This window comes from Gracilinanus agilis, chromosome 3, assembly GCF_016433145.1.
Source record: "Gracilinanus agilis isolate LMUSP501 chromosome 3, AgileGrace, whole genome shotgun sequence".
NCBI classification, from domain to species: Eukaryota; Metazoa; Chordata; class Mammalia; order Didelphimorphia; family Didelphidae; genus Gracilinanus; species Gracilinanus agilis.
The window spans coordinates 657663165-657683113 of NC_058132.1; the positions used below are offsets into that span (position 1 = coordinate 657663165).

Here is a 19949-nt window from a genome sequence, read left to right on the forward strand (position 1 = left end):
GGTCTAAATTCAGAGGCATTTATCCTCATCATTTTTACAGAGGCTGGTCCCTTGTTTTGGTTTGCCATCGTGGTTTACCATGTAATTCAGTTTAAATACCTGTTAAGTGCCTTCCATGTGCCAGTACTTGCTTGGCACTGAGAGGCATAAAAATAAGCTTTGGGGTGTTGGGATCAAAGGACCCTGAATTTCAAGCTGGAGGAACCGTCAAGGTCTGCCTTTGTGGAGCTGGAGAGGGAGGGAGAGCACCAGATCCAGGAGGCCATAGAGAGCTACCAGAGAAAGCCCTTTGTTTAGGTCATGGGCAGCGGGTGATCCAAGAAGGTGGCGGGCAGCAAGGAACGATGGGGTCAGGCCAGCAGAGTTAGAGAGAGCCGACATTCCAGGCGTGGAGAGAGCTGAGTTCTAGACACAGAGGACTGTCCCCTGACGGTGAGCATCTCCGCTGTATCTCTTGGTCATCCGTAGTTGTTTGCATGGCGCCTGCCCATTGGGATCTGAGCTCTCTGTGCCTTTCTTTTTCTCCAGGCCTCTGCACTTTGTCCAGAAGCCTGGGGGGTGAGGGTTGGGGGCACTGCAGAGGAAGGAAGGGCCTGACTGTACCGGACACAGGGGCTTGGTTGGAGCCTAGAATGGACCAGGGAAGTTTAGGAGATTGGGAAGACTGTGAGGGCCTTGAACGCCACTCAGAAGGGTTTTCACTTTCCTTAGTGGATCATAGAGACCTTTGAGTGATCTGGCAGGAAAACAGGTAGAAGGAGCTCCAAGGACTCAAAGGACATCCTCCTCCGAGGCTCTGCAGGAAGGTGTTGGAGCAGCCCTTGGCAGCTCCCAAAGGCCTCCTTTTCAGAGCGGCGTCCAGTGCTTGATGGGCCCAGGAGCGCGTGAACGTCTCTCCGTCGGTATAAGGAGAGTTAACTTTAACTTACTTATGACGCCATCCACAGACAGGCCGACTACGGCCCCGATCTTGGGACCTGCAGGCGTCTCCAGTGCCGGCTCCACATTGTCTAATGGTCTCACTTTACAAAAGTTCTCTTTATCTGGCCCTATCCGAAGTGCCAGTAAAGCCTTCGTTTCGTCTTCTCCTTGGGCAGCGTCTGGGTAGAAGGAAGGTTTGCACCGATGCCTTCCGTCGTGGAGGCCTCCCTTCTCCTGGGATTGTATCTCCACACGGAAAGGCGGCCTCGCTCCCAGGGCCATGATCTGGTGGCGGCGACCCCTTTCCCCTTCCATGCCACGACTCCCATTCTCTTGGCCCCCCGTCTTTGCCAGTCATCTCGGCCAGCCTCCCTCCCCCATTGGTCACCGTCTTCTCCGTACAGTCTTCTCTCTGGTTCTGGTGTGCTTGTGCTCTCCTGGCCCTGTCCAGCCCCTCCTTCCCAGGCTCCTTTGCTGGGTGGTCCTCTTCGAACCTGGGGCCCGTGTCCTGAGCCCTCTTCCTCTCTCCCCCTGCGTCCTGGCTCGCTTGATGTCTGGTCAGCTCTCGCCCCAGATGGCTCTGGCCTCAAGTTCTGGTGCTTTCATTTCTCCAACCACAAAATGAGGGGATTAGACCCTGAAGGCCCTCCCAGCTCTAAATAAGCATCTTGAGATGATGATTGGACGCTGCCCTGCCCGTGGCTACGAAGTCTTGATAGTAATGAGAATGTAACCATTGCAGTGTAGTGGCCGGTTGAGCCTATCATGACAGGGCCTTGTTGGCACCTACAGAACCAGAGAAATCAGGTCAAAACGTGGACCCACCTGGTTTGTGTGTGGCCAAGGGGAAGGGCCCAGACTTCCTTGGATGGCAAACCAGACATCTTTGGAAGATAGCTTGGTGGAGTAAAGATATTAGGTGTGTGGCAAGCCCGAGCCCCCAAGACTGCCACAATTCACTGAGGCAGGACGAACAGTGTTTAGCAAGCAAACTGGATTTCTAAACCTGTCCCAGGCTTGCTGAATTCTGACCTTAAGTTCCAAGGCAAAGAACCATGATTTGGGCAGTAACAGGACAAAACAGTTAGCTGTAAATAGGATCAATAACAAATGATACAGAATCAATTTAATCTTCTCAATTGAAACCAAATGATGAATTCAATTCCATCAATATTTATTAAGCATCTACTATGAGCAACATCCTGGGAATACAAAGATAAAATATAAAAGTGCCTGCCCTTAAGGAACTTGCCATCTGATGGTGGTGGTAGGGAGAAGGGGAATGATCATAGCTAACTGGGGCACAATATAGAATGGGTAGGGGGCAAGGCAAGCAGGTGGCTCAGTGGATTGAGAGCTAGGCCCAGAGAGGGAAGGTCCCGAGTTCCAATCTGGCCTGGTCACCCTTTCTAGCTGTGTGACCCTGGGCAAATCACTTAACCCCTGTTGCCTAGCCCTCATCACTCTTCTGCTTGGTTACAAATACTATGACAGAAGGGGAGGGTTTGAAAAGAAAAGTGATTTGGGGAAAGAGATGAGATTTAGGCAAACTTTTGTGAGAATAAAAGAATGAAGTTTCCTTTATGTGGGAGGTGGTACTTTATCTGGACCATGAACAAAGAGGATTTGAATAGGAAGGAAACTACCAGAGTTGAGTGTAACGGGGAAGGGTAAGACAGCATTGGCCATCACTAGACCCTGCTCTCTCCGGTGTTGCACTTATCTGCCTCCTGGGTCCTCTGACTTCCTAAGTGCTTAGCTCAGATCCTACCTTTGGAGGGAAGCCTTTCCTCCTCCCCCTGCACTCAGTATGTATTTAGTTATTTGAGTGTCAGTAGACCACCCCAGTAGAGTGGGAGCTCTTTGAGGGCCTTTCTTTGGGTTCCCAGGACTAAACATGGTATATGAGCACATAATAGCACTGAGGGGAACAGTGATGGAGTGAACAGTGTGTGAAAGGGAGAGGTGTAAACCAGCCCTGGAAAGGAAGATTGGAGCCAGGATGGGCAAGCGGTGGACTTTATAGTTTTGATTATGCTGCTTTTTTCTTTATGACCTTGAGAAAATGAGGGCAACTCTTCCAATTCCTTTTGGTTTCTGTTTCTTAAAATTTTAAGTAATAGCAATTCTGCTGTTTTACTAGTTTACCAGTTCAGATTTGACTTTGGCACAAAATGTGCTTTTTAATGTAGATAATGAGAAGTAAACATTTAGGTTCATTTTTGTTTTTTCAGCTTGCAATCCGAAGAGCTACCATTAATCGACTGTTTACACCTGTTTTTGTGGGAAGTGCTTTGAAGAACAAAGGGGTGCAGCCTCTTCTGGATGGAGTCCTAGCGTATCTCCCTGACCCATCCGAGGTTCAGAATTATGCCATTCTCAATCAAGAGTAAGTAAGGGAGGGGGCAGCTGGGTAGCTCAGTGGATGGAGAGTCAGGCCTAGAGAAGGGAGGTCCTACGTTCGAATCCGGCCTCAAACACTTCCCAGCTGTGTGACCCTGGGCAAGTCACTTGACCCCCATCGCCCACCCTTACCACTCCTCCACCAAGGAGCCAATACACAGAAGTTAAGGGTTAAAAAAAAAAAAAAAAAGAGTAAGTAAGGGAGAGACAAGGATACTTTCTGGTCCTAGGAACTCCTTACACAGGGCATTTTTCCATCTAAGGAGGGCCTGGTGAGCATTGAAGTCATTAGGTTTAAATTTTTAATCTATGGGTGACATTTAGTTTTTCAGGGAACAAAAATTATTAGGGAACGTTGGACAATAGTTTCTTCAAGAAAAGGAAAAAAAATCTTATTTTTTACAAAATCTGTCTAAGTAGAAAACCTATTAGATTGTATATTGTGAGTCTCTTTTCTCTCCCAGGATAGAATAGGCTCTGGGGCTGAAAGGCTGTAAGATAAAACTTGTTTTTATAAGGTCCCATTGAAGAGCCTTTTCTTTTTCTTTATCATTCTCAGTTTATTTTGGTTCACTCACTATCTGACTGTTAGGCAGAGACCAGGCCTGGAGGCTTCTGGGGCTTCATTCTAGTGACATGTTGGCTGTGAGATGCGATTTAGAAAGAAGGTAGCAACTGTGCTCCTTGTCTCAGATGACAGAGCTAAACTGATTTTGAGGGAAGCTGTCCTGTCTTGTAGTAAATAAACATTTTCCATTTACTTTAAGGGACTCTGATGAGAAATCCAAAGTCTTAATGAGCTCCAGAAGAGACAATTCCCAACCTTTTGTTGGCTTGGCTTTTAAACTGGAGGTAGGCTATTATTTTGTTTTAATTTTTTTTCCGAATTAACTAAGCCAATTAAGAATGACTGAAGGAGTTGGATGTCTTTTGGGGAGGGATGAATTGAAAGAGATGGTTGGTTGAATTGGAAAAGATGACTTGATCATCGAGTAAGCAGTTTACAAACCACTGGGGTTTATTTTCTCCCCCCTCAACATGACTGCATGGGGCTTTAGCAAAACATCTAAATAGTTTTTAAAGACTTGACCTAATAATAACATTTGAAGGCAGTAAGAGAGGGATCTCTTTTGGAGTGCTAAACAACTTCTGTGTGGCTCCAGCCAGGCTCCCCAAGAGGACTTCCTCTCGTCTCTCCTTGTAGTTGATGAATCAAACATGCCCAAAAGGTTTGGTGGTAAATAAAGGCATGACCACTTCCAAATTCCCCCTGTGCTTTTCTTGCCTCCTCCCCATCCCACTCCACTTTCCAGGCTGGACGATTCGGACAACTGACTTACGTCCGGAATTATCAGGGTGAGCTGAAGAAAGGGGACACCATTTACAATACGAGGACAAAGAAGAAGGTCCGAGTGCAGCGCTTGGTCCGGATGCATGCAGATATGATGGAGGCAAGTATGAGGCCCACCGTGGAGGCCGTCTGCTTCTCTCTCTCTTGACGTCTGGGCTTCCTGTCCCTGTCACGAAAATCACTTCTCCTCTCTTTGTTGCTTTTCCCTCTTGTAGCCAGTGTTTCCTAGTTCTGACTCAGTGTTTCTTGGCATTAGGAAAAGCAGTCCCTGTTAAGAAACCATTCTCAGTATATGTTGCAACTATATGGCAGAGAGAGTGGACTCTTGCCCAGGAGTTGGGCAAGATTTTGTGCTGGGGCAGGATCAGGAAAAAGTGGAGCGTGGAGTGGGAGTGAGTTCTGGGCTGCTTCCCAGTGCCAGGAAATTGAGATGACACTGATTGGACCTAGAAACAGCATCAAATTTTCCAGCCTGGCCCGATGAAGTGCATCTGGAATAAGACTAAAGGTCTTTGGAACCTCCAGGACCTTCTGGAGGGCAAAGGACAGCTCCTGCCTCCTCCCCTCCCAGGTCAATGCAGGGTAATGCCCATCAGCTGGCAGAGTCGAGGAGAGGCTTTGGTTTGGGGCTCGCAGCAGGGCTTTGGCTCAAGGCCCACTTCAAAACTGACCTCTATCATTTGGGTCCATGTTTTTGAACCCAGGACAGTAGAATAAAGAGGCACAGTGCAGGTGTATGTTTGTAGGTGTGCACGGAGACAGACAGACAGACACACACACATACGCACACGTCTGTCCAGTGGTGGCCCTGGAGGTGACAGGGCTTCTCTCCAAGCTCCACAGCACTGCTGTTCTGTAGGTGTGCACAGAGACAGACAGACAGACAGACACACACACACACACACATACACACACACACACACACACACGTGTCCAGCAGTGGCCCTGAAGGTGACAGCGCTTCTCTCCGAGCTCCACAGCACTGCTGTTCTGTAGGTGTGCACAGAGACAGACAGACAGACACACACACACACATACACACACGTCTGTCCAGCAGTGGCCCTGAAGGTGACAGCGCTTCTCTCCAAGCTCCACAGCACTGCTGTTCTGTAGGTCGGGCAGCAGAGGGCGCTGGTAGGGGGAAGCTGGACGCTGAGCTCTGACCGCTGTTTCTTGTGGTTCCTGGCCGGTCCTGGGCTGCCCAGCAAGTGAGGAAGAAACGGGGGCTGTTGGGAATGAAGCTAATACAAATGGGCACAAACCAGGAAGCGGACATCAGTGTTTTGCTCTCGGATTTCCTGTGTTTTGAGCCAATGTACATCTGTTGAAAATTAAGATTATTTTAGGCACAATGGACTTCATTCTCCTGCCTCCGCTCTGAGGACTTCCTTTGAAGTTCCGAGTCGTAGCTATCTGTCTCCCATCTCCTCTGCTTGCAGGAGCACATGTGGGCTTCGTAGAGCCACAAGGACTTGTGCCTGGAGCCCCCTGTTGTCCCGGCTCTCCCTCAGGGTCCATTTTAAATAGGACAGAAATTTAAGTGGATAGAAACCTCTTTGGCCAGCCCAAGTGTTTGGGATTCAGGGTTTCAAATACTCTGCACTTCGTTCTTATTTCTTCCTTTAGGATGTTGAAGAAGTTTATGCTGGAGACATTTTTGCCTTGTTTGGCATTGATTGTGCAAGTGGAGACACATTCACAAACAAAGACAATATGGATCTTTCCATGGTGAGTTCCAGTACTTCAGTGCATGACTGTGTGCATTCCACTTAGTATTTACACTCAGAAGAGCATGAAAAATCTTTGTGTGAAGTCTCATCATCGTGACCATTCCGATGCCATGATCGATGCCTTGCTCCCATCTGACCACCAGACAGTAAGAAAGAGAGGGGGATGCGGGAGACATTTCTGCGCTTTGGGATCTTTGGGTTTTTTTCTGGTCTTTCTCTTACCAGGGAGGACAGTGGTCATTTGATTTCCCCTGATAGAGTGGAGACTTTTCTGAGGGAGAAAAGGACTTTTAATTTTGTCTTTGGGTTCCCAGGGCCTGGCACAACCTCTGGCCCATTGTGGGTGCCTATTAAATGAATTGCTTAAGAATAGCTTGGTAGCATGGTGAATAGAGCCAGGCCTGGAATCAGGAGGTCCTGGGTTCAAATATGACTTAAGCTACTTCCTATTTATGTGACCCTGGACAAGTGATTTAACCTCAGTTGCCTGGCCCTTGGCACTCTTCTGTCTTGGAATAGATATGTAGTATTGATTCTAAGACAGATGGTAAGGCTTTAAAGAACAAACCCTTAGCATCTATCTTAGAATTGATTCCAAGGCAGGAGGTGGATGAGGACTAGGCAATGGGGGTTAAGTGACTTGCTCAGGGTCATACAGCTAGGAAGTGTCTGAGGCCAGAGGCCTGGCTCTATCCTCTGAGCTACCTCACTGCCCCAACAACTGCCATTTGTTCATGATTTGTTGTTTTGGATCGTTTGAGGCACTCCCTACCCTTTTCCCCTAGTCTTTTCTAGCCTAAACTAGAACTTATTTCTCAAACTATTCTAGGAATCCATCCATGTTCCTGATCCTGTCATTTCTGTTGCAATGAAGCCTTCTAACAAGGTAGGAGCCTTTCTATGTGACATGCCTGCCACAGGTCAGTGTCATTCTTTCTCCTGTCCCCACCTACTCCTTGGTTGGCCTCGTTTACTGTGGCTGCTTTTTCTTAATGCTGGAGTCGGGTTTTTGAGTTTTCTGATCTGTGGATGAATGGAGGGAGGACACCTCTGTTCCCTTTTCAGAACGGGCCACTAGGCTTTACCAAACTTCAGGAGCCCGTTTGCCTTTTCACATACTTAGTGTGAGGTGGCTCCCTTCCCCCAGAACCCTGAGGTCTTTAAGAAGAAAACAAAAACTGTGCCAGGGTAAACTTGCTTTTTACTCAATTCAAATTCTTTGTTCCTTGAAACTCAGGTCTATCTGAGGATAAAATATAGATTAATTCAAGTCTTTGACACTGTGCAAATAATGTAACTCATTGCCTTTCATTTTGAAAAGAATGATCTAGAGAAGTTTTCAAAAGGCATCGCCCGATTTACAAGGGAAGACCCTACATTTCGGATCCACTATGATCCCGAAAGCCGAGAGACGATCGTTTCTGGAATGGGAGAATTACACTTGGAGATTTATGCTCAGGTAATGACCACTGTCCCCTTCTCCTGGGACCCTCTGGCCAGGGCTGGGCCCTTTGTGGATCCCAGCTTCTCGAGGTGGCCAGAAAGGGATGGCTGGGGTTTTCTGGGATAGGATGCGATTTCAGTGCTTTAGGGAGCTCCCTCTGTCTGGTAGGGGCGGCATCTTCTCAGTTGCTTGGAGAGAGCTTCAGTGCCCATCAGGGTCTGTCGGAGGCCGGCTCTTTGACCACATTGCCTGGCTGCCCCTCTCCGAGCACATGCCGCAGCAGCTGTTTGATGGGGGGGTTGGGGGGGGAGGTGGCACCATTGCTGAGACTTGCCCTTAATGGGATATTGCCCTTCTGTGTCATCTTTTCCTTCTGGGCTCTTCTGGATGGTTATTTTAGTCCATGTCAAAATGGTGGGAGGGAATGACTGAAGAGATGATTCTGACCTCCCAAAGAATGGCTTAGTGATTTGCATCGTTTCAGAAGCTTCTAATTTTGTTTGCGTGATTGAAATGTACCCTAAAAATGGTCTTGCTTTTATCGGATTGTATTTTGTTAGGTTGGAATCTTAAAATATTTTAAAGTAGTGAAAGGCTATGATAAACCAATACTTTTTATTCTCCTATATTATATTTCAATAAATGATAAATAAATTTTTAGTTTATAACAGATGCAAATATTATTTGAATTAGAAAACACTTAATTTATAGGACTTGGAAAAATGTAGGCTTTTTTGCTTTCAGTTACTCATAGTCACTTGCCATCTGGTGACTCTTTTGTGAACAGATAAATATATATCATTAATATTTCAATTTTATAAAAGCAGATGCTTCTGATTGCACTCCCTCCCAGCTCTGTAACACCCCCCCCCCCCCCCGGAACTTGGTTGATATTACTCTGCACCACCTATGAATGATTTGCTATTTAAGCTTTGGTAAATGACAATTCAGCATCCAAGTGAATGATCAACTCTTCTTAAGTAGTAATTCAGAATTCATGAGTTCTTACTCTAGCTTTAGAACTCATAATGATTCCACTTTACAACACAGCCCTAAAGAGTCCAATTGGCTGGGAAGTGTTTGGATTGTCAGCACGTCTAGTTTCTAGGAATAACTTGCTGACTTTCAGTGATCTCTTCCCTCTCCCCTCCCCAGAGGATGGAGCGAGAGTACGGCTGCCCCTGTGTCACTGGAAAGCCCAAGGTCGCCTTTAGAGAAAGCATCACTGGCCCGGTCCCGTAAGTACGCAGCTCCATTAATGCACGTAGGCAAGAACTGAAGTGGTTTATTAGAGCGTCTACACAGGTACAATGCAGTCACGACCGTCCTGGGAGCGGAGAGAAGCCGGCCGCAGGGGCCTGAGCCTGCACGCTGGGGCCTGCCAGCGCCGGCTTAGTCCAGCTGGGCCTGCTTGGGTTGGCGACTGTTGTGCTTCACTTTGACTCCATACTGGGGGTGCCAGAGCACTTGCATTTGCCAGGGAATCATTTCCTAGGGAGGAAAAATTGAAGGTACAGACGGAATTCTCAGCTATTTAAAGAGGCACAGCTGGCACTTTATTGAGAACTGCGAGGGGGACTTAGGTTGTGCCACTTAATCAATGCGGATTTTAGGTGCCAGGCCTGCTGGGGCGGAAGGAGCTCAGACAGAGAGGCCGGCCCTCGGGCCCTGCAGCTCCTGCCCCAGAGGAAGGCCTCAGCAGCCCGAGCGCCCGTCCTCACCATCTCCCCTGACCACAGGCCATCAGCAACTTGTCATTTCCCCCCAAACCCAGCGCTTGAGGCAGGACAGTGTGGCATGACTTTACCTGAGAGGCAATGTCGTGAAGAAGGATGGTATAGTCTAATTCAATAAAATCATCATTTCTTTTCTGTAAGAAAGATTAAAGACAGCCCACACTTAAATACATTTTTCCTTAGCAGAAAAGGTCTCTTTTTAGTTTTAACAAAGTATTTATTTTTAAACCCTTATCTTCTGTTGATATGAAGTATCTATATGCTAAGACACAAGAGTGATGTGGGCTAGGCAACTGGGGATAAGTGACTTGCCCAGGGTTACACAGCCAGAAAGTATCTTGAGACCAGATCTGAACCCCAATCCTCCCCACTCCGGGCCTAGTGTTCTATTAGGCTATCTTGCTGACCCTAAAAAAATAAATCATTTTTGAGTGCCTAAAATGCAGACCCCGAGAGGGCTCCAAATGAAGCCCAGGTCAGGAGGCAGTCTGGAGTCCCAGCAAAGAGCGACCAGCCCAGAGCTTGCTAACGTGTGCCCAATGGGTCTGCTCTTGTCTTAGCGGTGCCCCATGAGGCAGGCCTCGCGGTTCTCTTCTGTAAAAGGGGGGCTTGGCGCAGGGGACCCCTAAAACCTCTTCCCGGCTTAGAGCTCATCCTCTAGCTCGGGCTTGCCTTCCTGTGCGGCGTTGCCCTGCGTGCCGCTCCCTCCCGCTCTCTTGGCAGCCGCGCGACAACGCCCAGACTAGTTCATTATTTAAGAGCCCCGAGAACAGCCGCCATTCTTCATGAAAGCCGAGCTCCAGGGACCATGAATTATTGACATGAGTTAGAGCCCCTCTGCAGGGCGCAGAGCTTGGGGTCCCCGGGCAGTGTCGGCTCTTTTCTGGTTAAGGCTTGTCCTGGAAAGAGCAGATTCCTGCCTGGGGGGGGGGGCGGGGGGGCTTGGCTGTGAAGGCGGAGGTGGCGGCCGCCTCCTGCTTCCTGAGCCACCTGTGCAGGGCGAGGCGACCGCCTTAGAAGAGGACAGAGGGGGTGGCTTGTGTTTTGGGTGGACTCTCCAGAAACTCTTGCCTTTCACTGTTAAGGAAATGGATCAGTAGTGGTCATGAGACTTTTTTTTTTAAACTACAGCCTTTTGGGGCAGCTAGGTAGCCCGCTGGAGATAGCCCCAGGCTTGGAGTTGGGAGGACCTGGGTTCAAATTTGGCTTCAGTTACTTCTTAGCTGCGTGACCCTAGACTTAATCCTCATTGCCTATTCCTTGCTGTTCTTCTTAGAATGAATACTAAGACAAGGTAAGGGTTTAAAAACCAAGAAAGAATGAACAACTAGAACCTTTCTATTTAGGTTGTTGGTGGGACTCAAAATCCTCTTCTTGGTCCAGGCTCACTTTCATAAAATCCCTAGAAATGCCACATGGATGTGACATTCTGTAAAGCCATTTAAAAAGCCGGGAGCTATTAAAAAATCAAGGGCTTGTTGATGGCCTTCATTCCCCTGTTAACTTTAGCAGGTCAGTCAATTCTCTCTGCCTTAATTCTCCTGCCTTTTTAAAAAAAAGGAAATAATACTTATTTCTAACTTCTCTATAGATTTTTTTTTAAACCCTTACCTTCTGTCTTAGAATCAGTGCTGTGTATTGGCTCTTCTCGATAGATGATTGTGAAAGTCAAGGGAAAGGAAATTAAGGCCCTGAATGTTTGTTCAGCAGTATAATGGCTTTGAGCTTTGCCAGACCAATTCTGATCATGCGGGTTTAAGGGCCGTTTAAAAGGAGCGCTTCCTAGGCCATTGTCATTGGTCTCTTGTTGCAGTACAAGTCAGCCAAGTGCGGCAAGTTAATAAAGGGCTGAGCTTAGTGGGGGCCGGACAGTCCTGCTGCATGTGACGGCTGCCATACAGGAAAAAGAAAACTTCACGAAAGGGCAAGAAAAGGTTTTCCCTGAGTGGGTGGCTCTTGGCAGTTGGGGCAGCTTCATCACTCTTTTTCTCCCCCCCAATTCAACCCCTCACATATGGAATAATCTCCTTTTTTGACTCCTGTTGCTAAAAAGCAAAGACTTGTTAAAAGCCCATCATGTAGTAGGAAGTCATGGGCTGACAGACCCTGGGAAGCCCCAGAAAGGGCACAGAAGAAAACAGTGACTTGGAGGCCCGGCTCGGGTCCTTTTTCAAACATTAACGAGACATGCCAAGTGTGATGTGAGCCATTTGGGCAGGGCTTCTGGCATTTCTATGCCTTGAAATGACTTTCTGATTAAATTGTATGGAATGTGGAGTTACTAATAAAATGAAAAGGCTTAAAATAGCGAGAAAGGAATGACTTCATAGCGAGAAGGCCTCTGCCCAGGAAATCTGTTCTAAAGAAATTCTCAGAAATACCTGCTGGTCCACTGAATGTGTGATGGAGGGAAGAGTGGCAGCAGTGAGGTGCAAGTAGAGCTTTGGGGGTGGAGGCAGTCGGGTGGCTCAGTGGATGAGCCAGGTCTAGAGAGGGGAGGTCCTGGGTTCAACTCTAGCCTCAGACACTTCCCAGCTGTGTGACCCCCATGGCCTGGCCCTGACCCCCCTTCTGCCTTGGAGCCAATACCCAGTACTGGTTCTCAGATGGAAGGGGAGGCTTCAAAAATAATTAGAATGGAGGGGCCAGCCCGGTGGCAGAGCAGGGAGAGCTCCAGGCCTGGCATTCTGGAGAAGCTGGGTGACCCTGGGCAAATCACTGAACTCCATTTGCCCAGCCTTGCCCTTCAAGCAGTACAAGAAATGAGAGCTGCCGGGGGTGTCTTTGGGCCAGACCCGCTGGTCAGGGCCCAGTGAACCCTCCAGTGTGTGTGATGTGTGGGTGCCTGGACAAATCAAGGGGGGCTTTGGTGCCTCTAGGGGAGCCCTTTCTGCCCCCCCCCCTGCCATCCTGCCCCTCCTGGGCTACTCACCACCTGCTTCACGGTCTGTATTTTGGCCATTTTGTACCACGTGTTCTCAGTGGAGTGCTGCCAGATGACGTAGCCGCAGGCCACCCAGGCCAGGTGCCGCACAGGCTTCATGGCCGGCGGCACGTTCCCAAAGCTGTCTGGGGGGGAAACGGAGGAAGTCGCCTTTCTGCCCTGGGCCTGGCCCTGCCCGCTCATCCCCAGGGCGGCTCTCAGGGTCTAGACACCCACCTGGAATGTTCTGGGCTTCCAGGGGCTCCTTCATGGACTTGAGCCTCTCGTAGAACTGGTTGTCCTCCTCGTCGGGGTTCTTCCCGATCTCCCCCTCAAACGTGAAGTCCACCTCGGGGGCAGCATTCTGGCCGGCCGTCGGGGTGGGATACAGGACTTGGGCCAGGCAGCTCACCGTAATCTGCTGTCCAAATAGGTTTGCCCAAAGTTCAGATGGGCGGATTGGAGAAAGGGCCCCCCCCCTCCCCGGGGTGCTCCGCGCCTCGCGCCCCAGAGCCCCTCGGGGCCATTCCTGCGTGCGTGTGACACAGCGGCTCTAGGCACTCCCGCGCCTCCTTCGAGGCTCTCCGCGGCCTCTCTAGCTGCCTGCAGGGTCAGCCTGAGAGGGAGAGCAGCCCGGGCTGGCTGCCGGCCGACGCGGAGTGGACCTTCTGGCTTCTTCTCCCAGGAGTCCTCCCCAGCGAGGCCCCGAGTCAGCCCTCCCTTGTCCGCGCCCCGCTCTGGGCCCCGCTTGCCCACTGTTCCTCGGGGTTGTCGAAGGAGCTCGCACTGGGAGAGGGCAGTGCACTGAATGCAGCCGGAGAGGGAAGATCTCCCCAAAGCCGCCCCTTTCCCCGGTCTGAGGGCCGGACCCCAGCCTTCTCCATGAGGGCACCTTTGCGTGTCTGTCAGCCAGGCAGAACAGCGACGCGGGTGCAGCTCCGGCTGGACACTCCCTGGCTGTGCCCCTCCCCCTTCAGGTCAGCACTTCTCGCCTCCCCCAGCGACCCCCCCGGGGGGGAGGGGGAGCGAAGCGCCACTTACTTTATGGATGATCTCTTCCACGGAGAATTTGAGGTGGTACCTGTGGCCTCTTCCCGGGAGGTCCTACAGGGCGGAGGGGACAAGAATGGGCTCTTAGCTCCTTGGGCAGGGGCGGGAGCCGGGCACTGCCCCGGGAGAGCCCAGATGGGCCAGCAGCTCCAGCTTCGCCCTGTCCCTGCTGGGGACCCGGCCCTGGGGCGGGGCTCTGCCGGGGTGGAGGGGAAGGTAGCCTCGAGCTGCCGCCAGCCTCTGCCCTGGGCTTGGCTGTCCGGCTGGTGGAGCCTCCACCTGCTGCAGGCTTCTAGCCTAGCTCCGTCTAGACTGACTGAGCCGAGCCCGGGAGGGGGAGGGAGCCTGCCCCGCTCAGGGGGTGGGAGCCTGCCCGCGCCCACACTCACCTCCAGGCTGGCCTGCGTGACCGTCTGCACCAGGAACACCTTGTGCGGGGTGCCCTGCTGGTAGTTGATGCAGTTCTCGGCCACCGAGGCCGCCCGGGCAGCGGGGAAGTGTGTCGGGGGAATCTCCATCCCGGGGAGTGCGGGCGCGGCTGGGAGAGGCGGAAGGAAAAGGACAGCGGGGGCGGGGCCCACCTTCCCTCCTCCTGGCCCCGCCTCGCCTCCCTCCCTCCTCCCCTCCCTCCTCTTGAGAGGCAGGAAGCCCGGCTAGGACTGGGGACTGGGGGGGAGCGGGGAGCGGGGAGCGGGGCGGGGCGGACCGGCCCGGCCCCTGCCCTTTGCCTCCTCCCAGCCGTTAGCAGGCCCTGGGGAGCCGCCGCACCCCCAGAGAGGAAGGCGCTATACGCACTGGTGCTTGTGCTGGGGGGGGGGCGCAACCTACCCTCTCCGCCCACCTGGCCAATCCTGAGCCCCCCGGAAGGTAAATGGGAGAAGGTGAAACAAATCGGGGAATCAGGGAACCCCAAAATCGGAGAGTCCGAAGAGATTTGGGCAGGCTGGGAGTCCAGGAGAAGCTGAGCAGCTGCTGCTGTAGTGGGGAAACGGCCCCGGTGTGCCTCCTGGTCCTTCCCCCTCCGCCCTGCTTCTGCCCCCTCCTCGACCCCTTCACCCTTCTGCTGCCCGCCCATCCTCTGGGTGCTGCCTGGCATCCCGGGAGATGTTAGGGTTCAAATGGGTGGCCACCAGAGGAACACACGAGACAATGCAATCAAGCAGGAGAAAGCTTTATTGCCAGTGTGCGCTGGGGGAACTCCGCAAGAGAGTCCCGAGTGGTGCATTCAAAGGAGGGAATATATATGTTTCTGGGATATAGGTGCCTGTGTCTTAGGGTTAGCTAATAGCTAGACAGCGGGAGTAGGATGCTTCCAGGTGCCACAGCATATGATTCTTCAAGGCTGTCCTGGCTAGGGAGGAGTGGTGTCCCTGGGACTGTGAGCAGAGCATGACGCTATCAAACCCCCCTGCTTAACGGGGTCTGATGCTGTCAAGCTGTTAGCTTTATGGCTATAACAATGTGACAAGGGAACGGCCCAGGGCCCTCCCTCCCGGGCCTTCCTCTTGGCAGAGGCAGCCCCCAGTGTGATCCCGCCATCGGGGCGCTTTGGGATCCTTTGGCTCTGAGCTGTGGCTCATCTGCAGGTTTGGGGCAGCCGCCCTCCGGGCCTCTCTCCGAGGCCCTGAACCTATTGAAAAGGTTTCTGTAAGATTTATTTTCCTGTCAAATTTGTTTTAACATTCTTTAAAAAGTTTTGAGTTCCAAGTTCTCTGCCTTGTGACCCTCCTTCCCGCCTCCCTGAGCCCCTGAAGCCCCTGTAAGGTTTTTCCTGTCATCGTGTCTAACATCCTCCATGGCAGTCACTTTGTGCAAGTGACCTCCACTGGAGAAAAGAAAGAAAGTGCAGGCCAGGCGGCTTCCTGGGAGGGCAGGGCACAGTACTGCCCACACTGTGTCCAGGGTTCTGGTTCTGCTGCCTTCACTCTGCCGGTTCATGTGAACTAGCACCGGGGCCCACAAGGGTACCCTGGCCAAGTGCCCTGGCAGCCTCCTGCTGCACCGGCTGCACTGGCTGGAATGACTGGGATCTTGAGAAGATCCAGGGAGAAGGGAAGAGGCCTTTCCCGATCCCTCAGAATGTAAACCGACACCATTTTGGCCCAGGCTTGTTCATGTAAATACTTAATTCAGACAGATTGAACTGAGTGAAAAGGCTCAGGAACACAGGCACAGAGTAAAAAGAAAATGAACCGCCTGGGCTGGGCCAGCCCTTTGGTCTGCCTCGCCTGTAAAGAGGAGATTTGGGCATGACAGCAGGCCCACCTCTGCCTATTCATAGTCGGGTGGCTTCAGGCCTGGCTGCAGTGAAGCCTCCCTTTTCTCAACAGAAAGTCCTGCACTGAAGGTTTTCCAAGGTCCCTGATGACTAAGCTAGATGAGCCTCAATTTCTTCGTCTGTAAAAAAGAGAGCCAGTCTAGATGATTTCTGTTTGAGTCCAGCTCTTCTTCACCATTAAAATGAGGCTGTTCTGATTCTGGTCTTTGTTCTCAAAGATAAAGGCATCTTTTAGCCTGTACTTTATGCAAAGAGTAAATTGAGGGAGCTTTGACAGCCTGGAGTTTTTAAAGCTATTAGCAGACTCTGTTTTCTCGACTCCTTTCCCGAGTCCCCCTAAAGCTTCTCTGCAGCTCTCTCTTTCCTTCTCTCCTTTACCATGGTAGTAGCTGGCCAAACTTCAGCTTTCCGTTTCTTGCCTGGATCATAAGTTCATAGAGCCACAGTTAGAAGGGCCGTCAAGGTAAGCTAGCCCAGCTACCCGTTCGGTACAGGGGAGGAAGGGGAGGCCGACTTGCCTAAGGCCACACAGATTGTAAATGGTACTGGAAAGAGGACCTTACTGCCCTTCCCATGTTACCAGCTTAGGAAGAGTGGGGCTTTCAGGGCTCTTGCTTGGGGCTGCTTTAAAGGGCCTTGGACCAGGCCTCCGTGCTGGGGTGTGTTGGCTACTCTCAACTGGTCTCATTGCAGTAAGGCAGTACTTTCTTTAATCAATCTTTCTTCCTCCCTGACCGATTCTTTATCCCAGGCTCCGCACAATCTATTGCAAGCTGCCTTTTCTCTTTCTGCCTCCAGTTGTGCCCCCTTCCTGGACCATCAGCTGAGCTCTTTTAAAAAAGCATTCAGAGCTTAGGCACCAGAAGTTTACAGGAACTTTACTCTTCTTCCTCCTTACATGACAGCCTCTCCCTTTCAGTTTACCCCAACAGGGTCCCCTTCCATTTCCTTCTCCACTCCAGTCTCTGAAGAAGAGGTGGCCACTGTCACCAAAGCTAGCCCCTTTTTACACGCTCATCCCATTCCTTCCCTTCTTCTCCCACAGACTGTTCCCACTATTGTCTCCCACTCTCAGATCTCCAGGCCCTTCCTTGCTGCCTGCAAACATGTCTAGGTCTCCCTCATCCTCAGAAACCCTGCTAGCTACTCTCCTTTCTCCTCTTTCTCTGCTAAACTCATTGAGAAGGCTGTCGTCACTGCCTCCACTTCCACTGCTCTCATCTCCATAAGTTCTGAAGTGTGTCTTTTTTTCCTCATCCCTCAGTTGAAATTGTTTATCTCTAGTACTACCAGTGATCTAACTGTCAAATCTAACATCCTCTGTACAGCCCTCCTCCTTTGACTTCTTTGTTGCACTTGGGACTATTGACTAGGCTCTCCTAAATATTCTCTCCTCTCTGGATCTGCAGGACATTTTTCTCATGGTTTTGCTCCCACTGGTCTGATTGCCCCTTGTCATACCTCTTGCCTGTGGGAATCCCTCTGGGTGCTCTCCTTTCTTCTTTTTTCTACCTTCTTTCAGCCATCCCTTGGGTTCCTTTATCATCTCTATGGAGAAGACTCCCCTATCCAAACATGAAGTCCTAGGCTCTTTCCTGAGCTCCAGTCCTACTTTGGCAACTTGTTTTTTTTTAAAATATTGGCTATTTCCATCTGGATGCCCTGTAGACATCTCAGATTCAACGTGTTCAAAAGGTCACTCTTTCATTTCTTCTCCAAACCCACCCTTCTAAGCTTTCCAGTTACTGTCAAAAGCACCCAGGCTGGCCGGCTTGCTTGACTCTCACTTGCCCCACATCTGTAGTCCGTTGCCAAATCACATCATCCTATTTCTACGGCATCTCTTTTGCATGTGTTCCCTCTACTCAGGGAGCCACCACCCTTTTTCAGGCTCTCATTACCTCTCACCCATGGCTGAAATAGCCACCTGCCAGCCTCTCTTCACCCCAATCCATCCTCTCAGTGGCCAGAGACCCAGCGCAGGCCATTGTTCTATATCTTCTGTCTCCATGCCTTGGCACTGGCTGTTCCTCATCCTGAGAATGCCTCCCCTTCTCACTGTCACCTTTTGGAATCCCTGGCTGCAGCCCCATCTTCATGGAGGCTTTCTTGGTTCCCCAAGTTGCTAGGGCATTCCCTCCCCCCATCGGGGTGATCCCAAATGACTACTTTGTATGTATGAATGCAGGTGTATAATCTATATTCACTCGTGTGTCTCCTTGGCACATAGTATGTGCAAAATAAATGCTTTTCCGTAGTGCCTAGGAGAGTGTCACCTGAATTCAGTTAAGTGAATATAAATGTTGCTGATTGATTGAGTGAGTATATTGATGAAGTCCCAGCGTGAAGCCTTGAGCTAATCAGCCTTATTTATAGGTGGCATGCTTCCATTATTCAATATTCCATTATTATTACATGGTCTGTAAGTATTTGGGATAATGAGCATTTTTTATCAGTCCATTTGCCCATTTCCATTTTACATTGTGGCCTTGACATTTTTGCTCTTCCCTTATTCTTTATTTCATAAAACACTTCAGCATTTTGATGAATCGCGCGTCTAAAACGAGAAGAGCCCTCAGAGGCCATCTAGTCCCACCCCTTCATTTTACAAGTGAGGAAGCCGAGATCTAGGAATATTAAATGATTTGGTCACACGGGCAGCTCAGAGGTTGGGTTTGAACTAGGTCTTCTAGTGTCTCTTTGGAGTAAATTTTTCCCAGTAGGATCTTTTTTTTTTTTTTTTTTTAACATTTATTAATAATCATTTTTAACATGGTTACATGTTTCATGCTCCTATTTTCCCCTTCACCCCCCGCACTCCCCCCACCCATGACCGACGCACTTTTCCACTGGTTTTGTCATGTGTCCTTGATCAAGACCAATTTCCCAATTGTTGGTGGTTGCATTGGTGTGGTAGTTTCGAGTCCACACCCTCAATCATGTCCGCCCCGACCCATGCGTTCAAGCAGTTGCTTTTCTTATATGTTTCCTCTCCTACAGTCCTTCCTCTGAATGTGGGTAGCATTCTTTACCATAAATCCCTCAGAATTGTCCTGGGTCATTGCATTGCTGCTGGTACAGAAGCCCATTACATTCAATTTTACCACAGTATATCAGTCTCTGTGTACAATGTTCTTTTGGCTCTGCTCCTTTCGCTCTGCATCAGTTCCCGGAGGTCTCTCCAGTTCGCCTGGAACTCCTCCAGTTTATTATTCCTTTTAGCACAATAGTATTCCATCACCCGCATATACCACAGTTTGTTCAGCCATTCCCCAATTGAAGGACATACCCTCCTTTTCCAGTTTTTTGCCACCACAAAAAGCGCAGCTATAAATATTTTTGTACATGTCTGTTTATCTATGATCTCTTTGGGGTACAATCCCAGCAATGGTATGGCTGGGTCAAAGGGCAGGCATTCTTTTATAGCCCTTTGAGCATGATTCCAAATTGCCAGCCAGAATGGCTGGATCAGTTCACAGCTCCACCAGCAATGCATTAATGTCCCAATTTTGCCACATCCCCTCCAACATTCATTACTCTCCCCTTCTTTCATTTTAGCCAATCTGCTAGGTGTGAGGTGGTACCTCAGAGTTGTTTTGATTTGCATTTCTCTAATTATTAGAGATTTGGAACACTTTCTCATGTGCTTATTGATACTTTTGATTTCTTTACCTGAAAATTGCCTATTCATGTCTCTTGCCCATTTATCAATTGGGGAATGGCTTGATTTTTTATACAATTGCTTTAACTCCTTGTATATTTGAGTGATTAGACCCCTGTCGGAGTTTTTCGTTATAAAGATTTTTTCCCAATTTGTTGTTTCCCTCCTGATTTTGACTACATTGTTTTTGTTTGTACAAAAGCTTTTTAGTTTAATATAATCAAAACCATTTAATTTACATTTTGTAATTTTCTCTAACTCTTGCTTGGTTTTAAAGTCTTTCCTTTCCCAGAGATCTGACAAGTATACTATTCTGTGTTCACTTAACTTATTTATAGTTTCCCTCTTTATATTCAAGTCATTCACCCATTCTGAATTTATCTTGGTGTAGGGTGTGAGATGTTGATCTAGACCTAATCTCTCCCATATTGTTTTCCAAATTTCCCAGCAGT

General features: G+C 49.8%; 2 protein-coding genes across 4 annotated transcripts in view; one reads left to right on the forward strand and one right to left on the reverse strand.

Annotated features, from left to right (window-relative positions):
- GFM1 (G elongation factor mitochondrial 1) overlaps nucleotides 1–19949 on the forward strand; it is a 48419-nt gene that overhangs the window by 14421 nt on the left and 14049 nt on the right. For both annotated transcript variants that reach the window (XM_044670920.1, XM_044670921.1), the window contains 7 exons: nucleotides 3156–3310; nucleotides 4092–4176; nucleotides 4638–4775; nucleotides 6302–6403; nucleotides 7235–7291; nucleotides 7727–7864; nucleotides 9005–9087. In XM_044670920.1, coding sequence (XP_044526855.1) covers nucleotides 3156–3310; nucleotides 4092–4176; nucleotides 4638–4775; nucleotides 6302–6403; nucleotides 7235–7291; nucleotides 7727–7864; nucleotides 9005–9087 — 758 coding nt within the window. The remainder of the gene's footprint in view (nucleotides 1–3155; nucleotides 3311–4091; nucleotides 4177–4637; nucleotides 4776–6301; nucleotides 6404–7234; nucleotides 7292–7726; nucleotides 7865–9004; nucleotides 9088–19949) is intronic.
- Nucleotides 9115–14117, reverse strand: LXN (latexin). 2 transcript variants are annotated; one of them, XM_044670924.1, is made up of 6 exons: nucleotides 13948–14117; nucleotides 13550–13612; nucleotides 12746–12926; nucleotides 12518–12654; nucleotides 9657–9719; nucleotides 9115–9340 (listed from the first exon to the last, which is right to left on the reverse strand). In XM_044670924.1, the coding sequence occupies exons 1-6, from the start codon at nucleotides 14074–14076 to the stop codon at nucleotides 9242–9244; spliced, it is 672 nt and encodes a 223-aa protein (XP_044526859.1). In that variant the 5' UTR covers nucleotides 14077–14117; the 3' UTR covers nucleotides 9115–9241. The 2 variants fall into 2 exon arrangements, with proteins under 2 accessions (XP_044526859.1, XP_044526857.1); XM_044670922.1 differs by having other exon boundaries at nucleotides 12746–12929; nucleotides 13948–14116.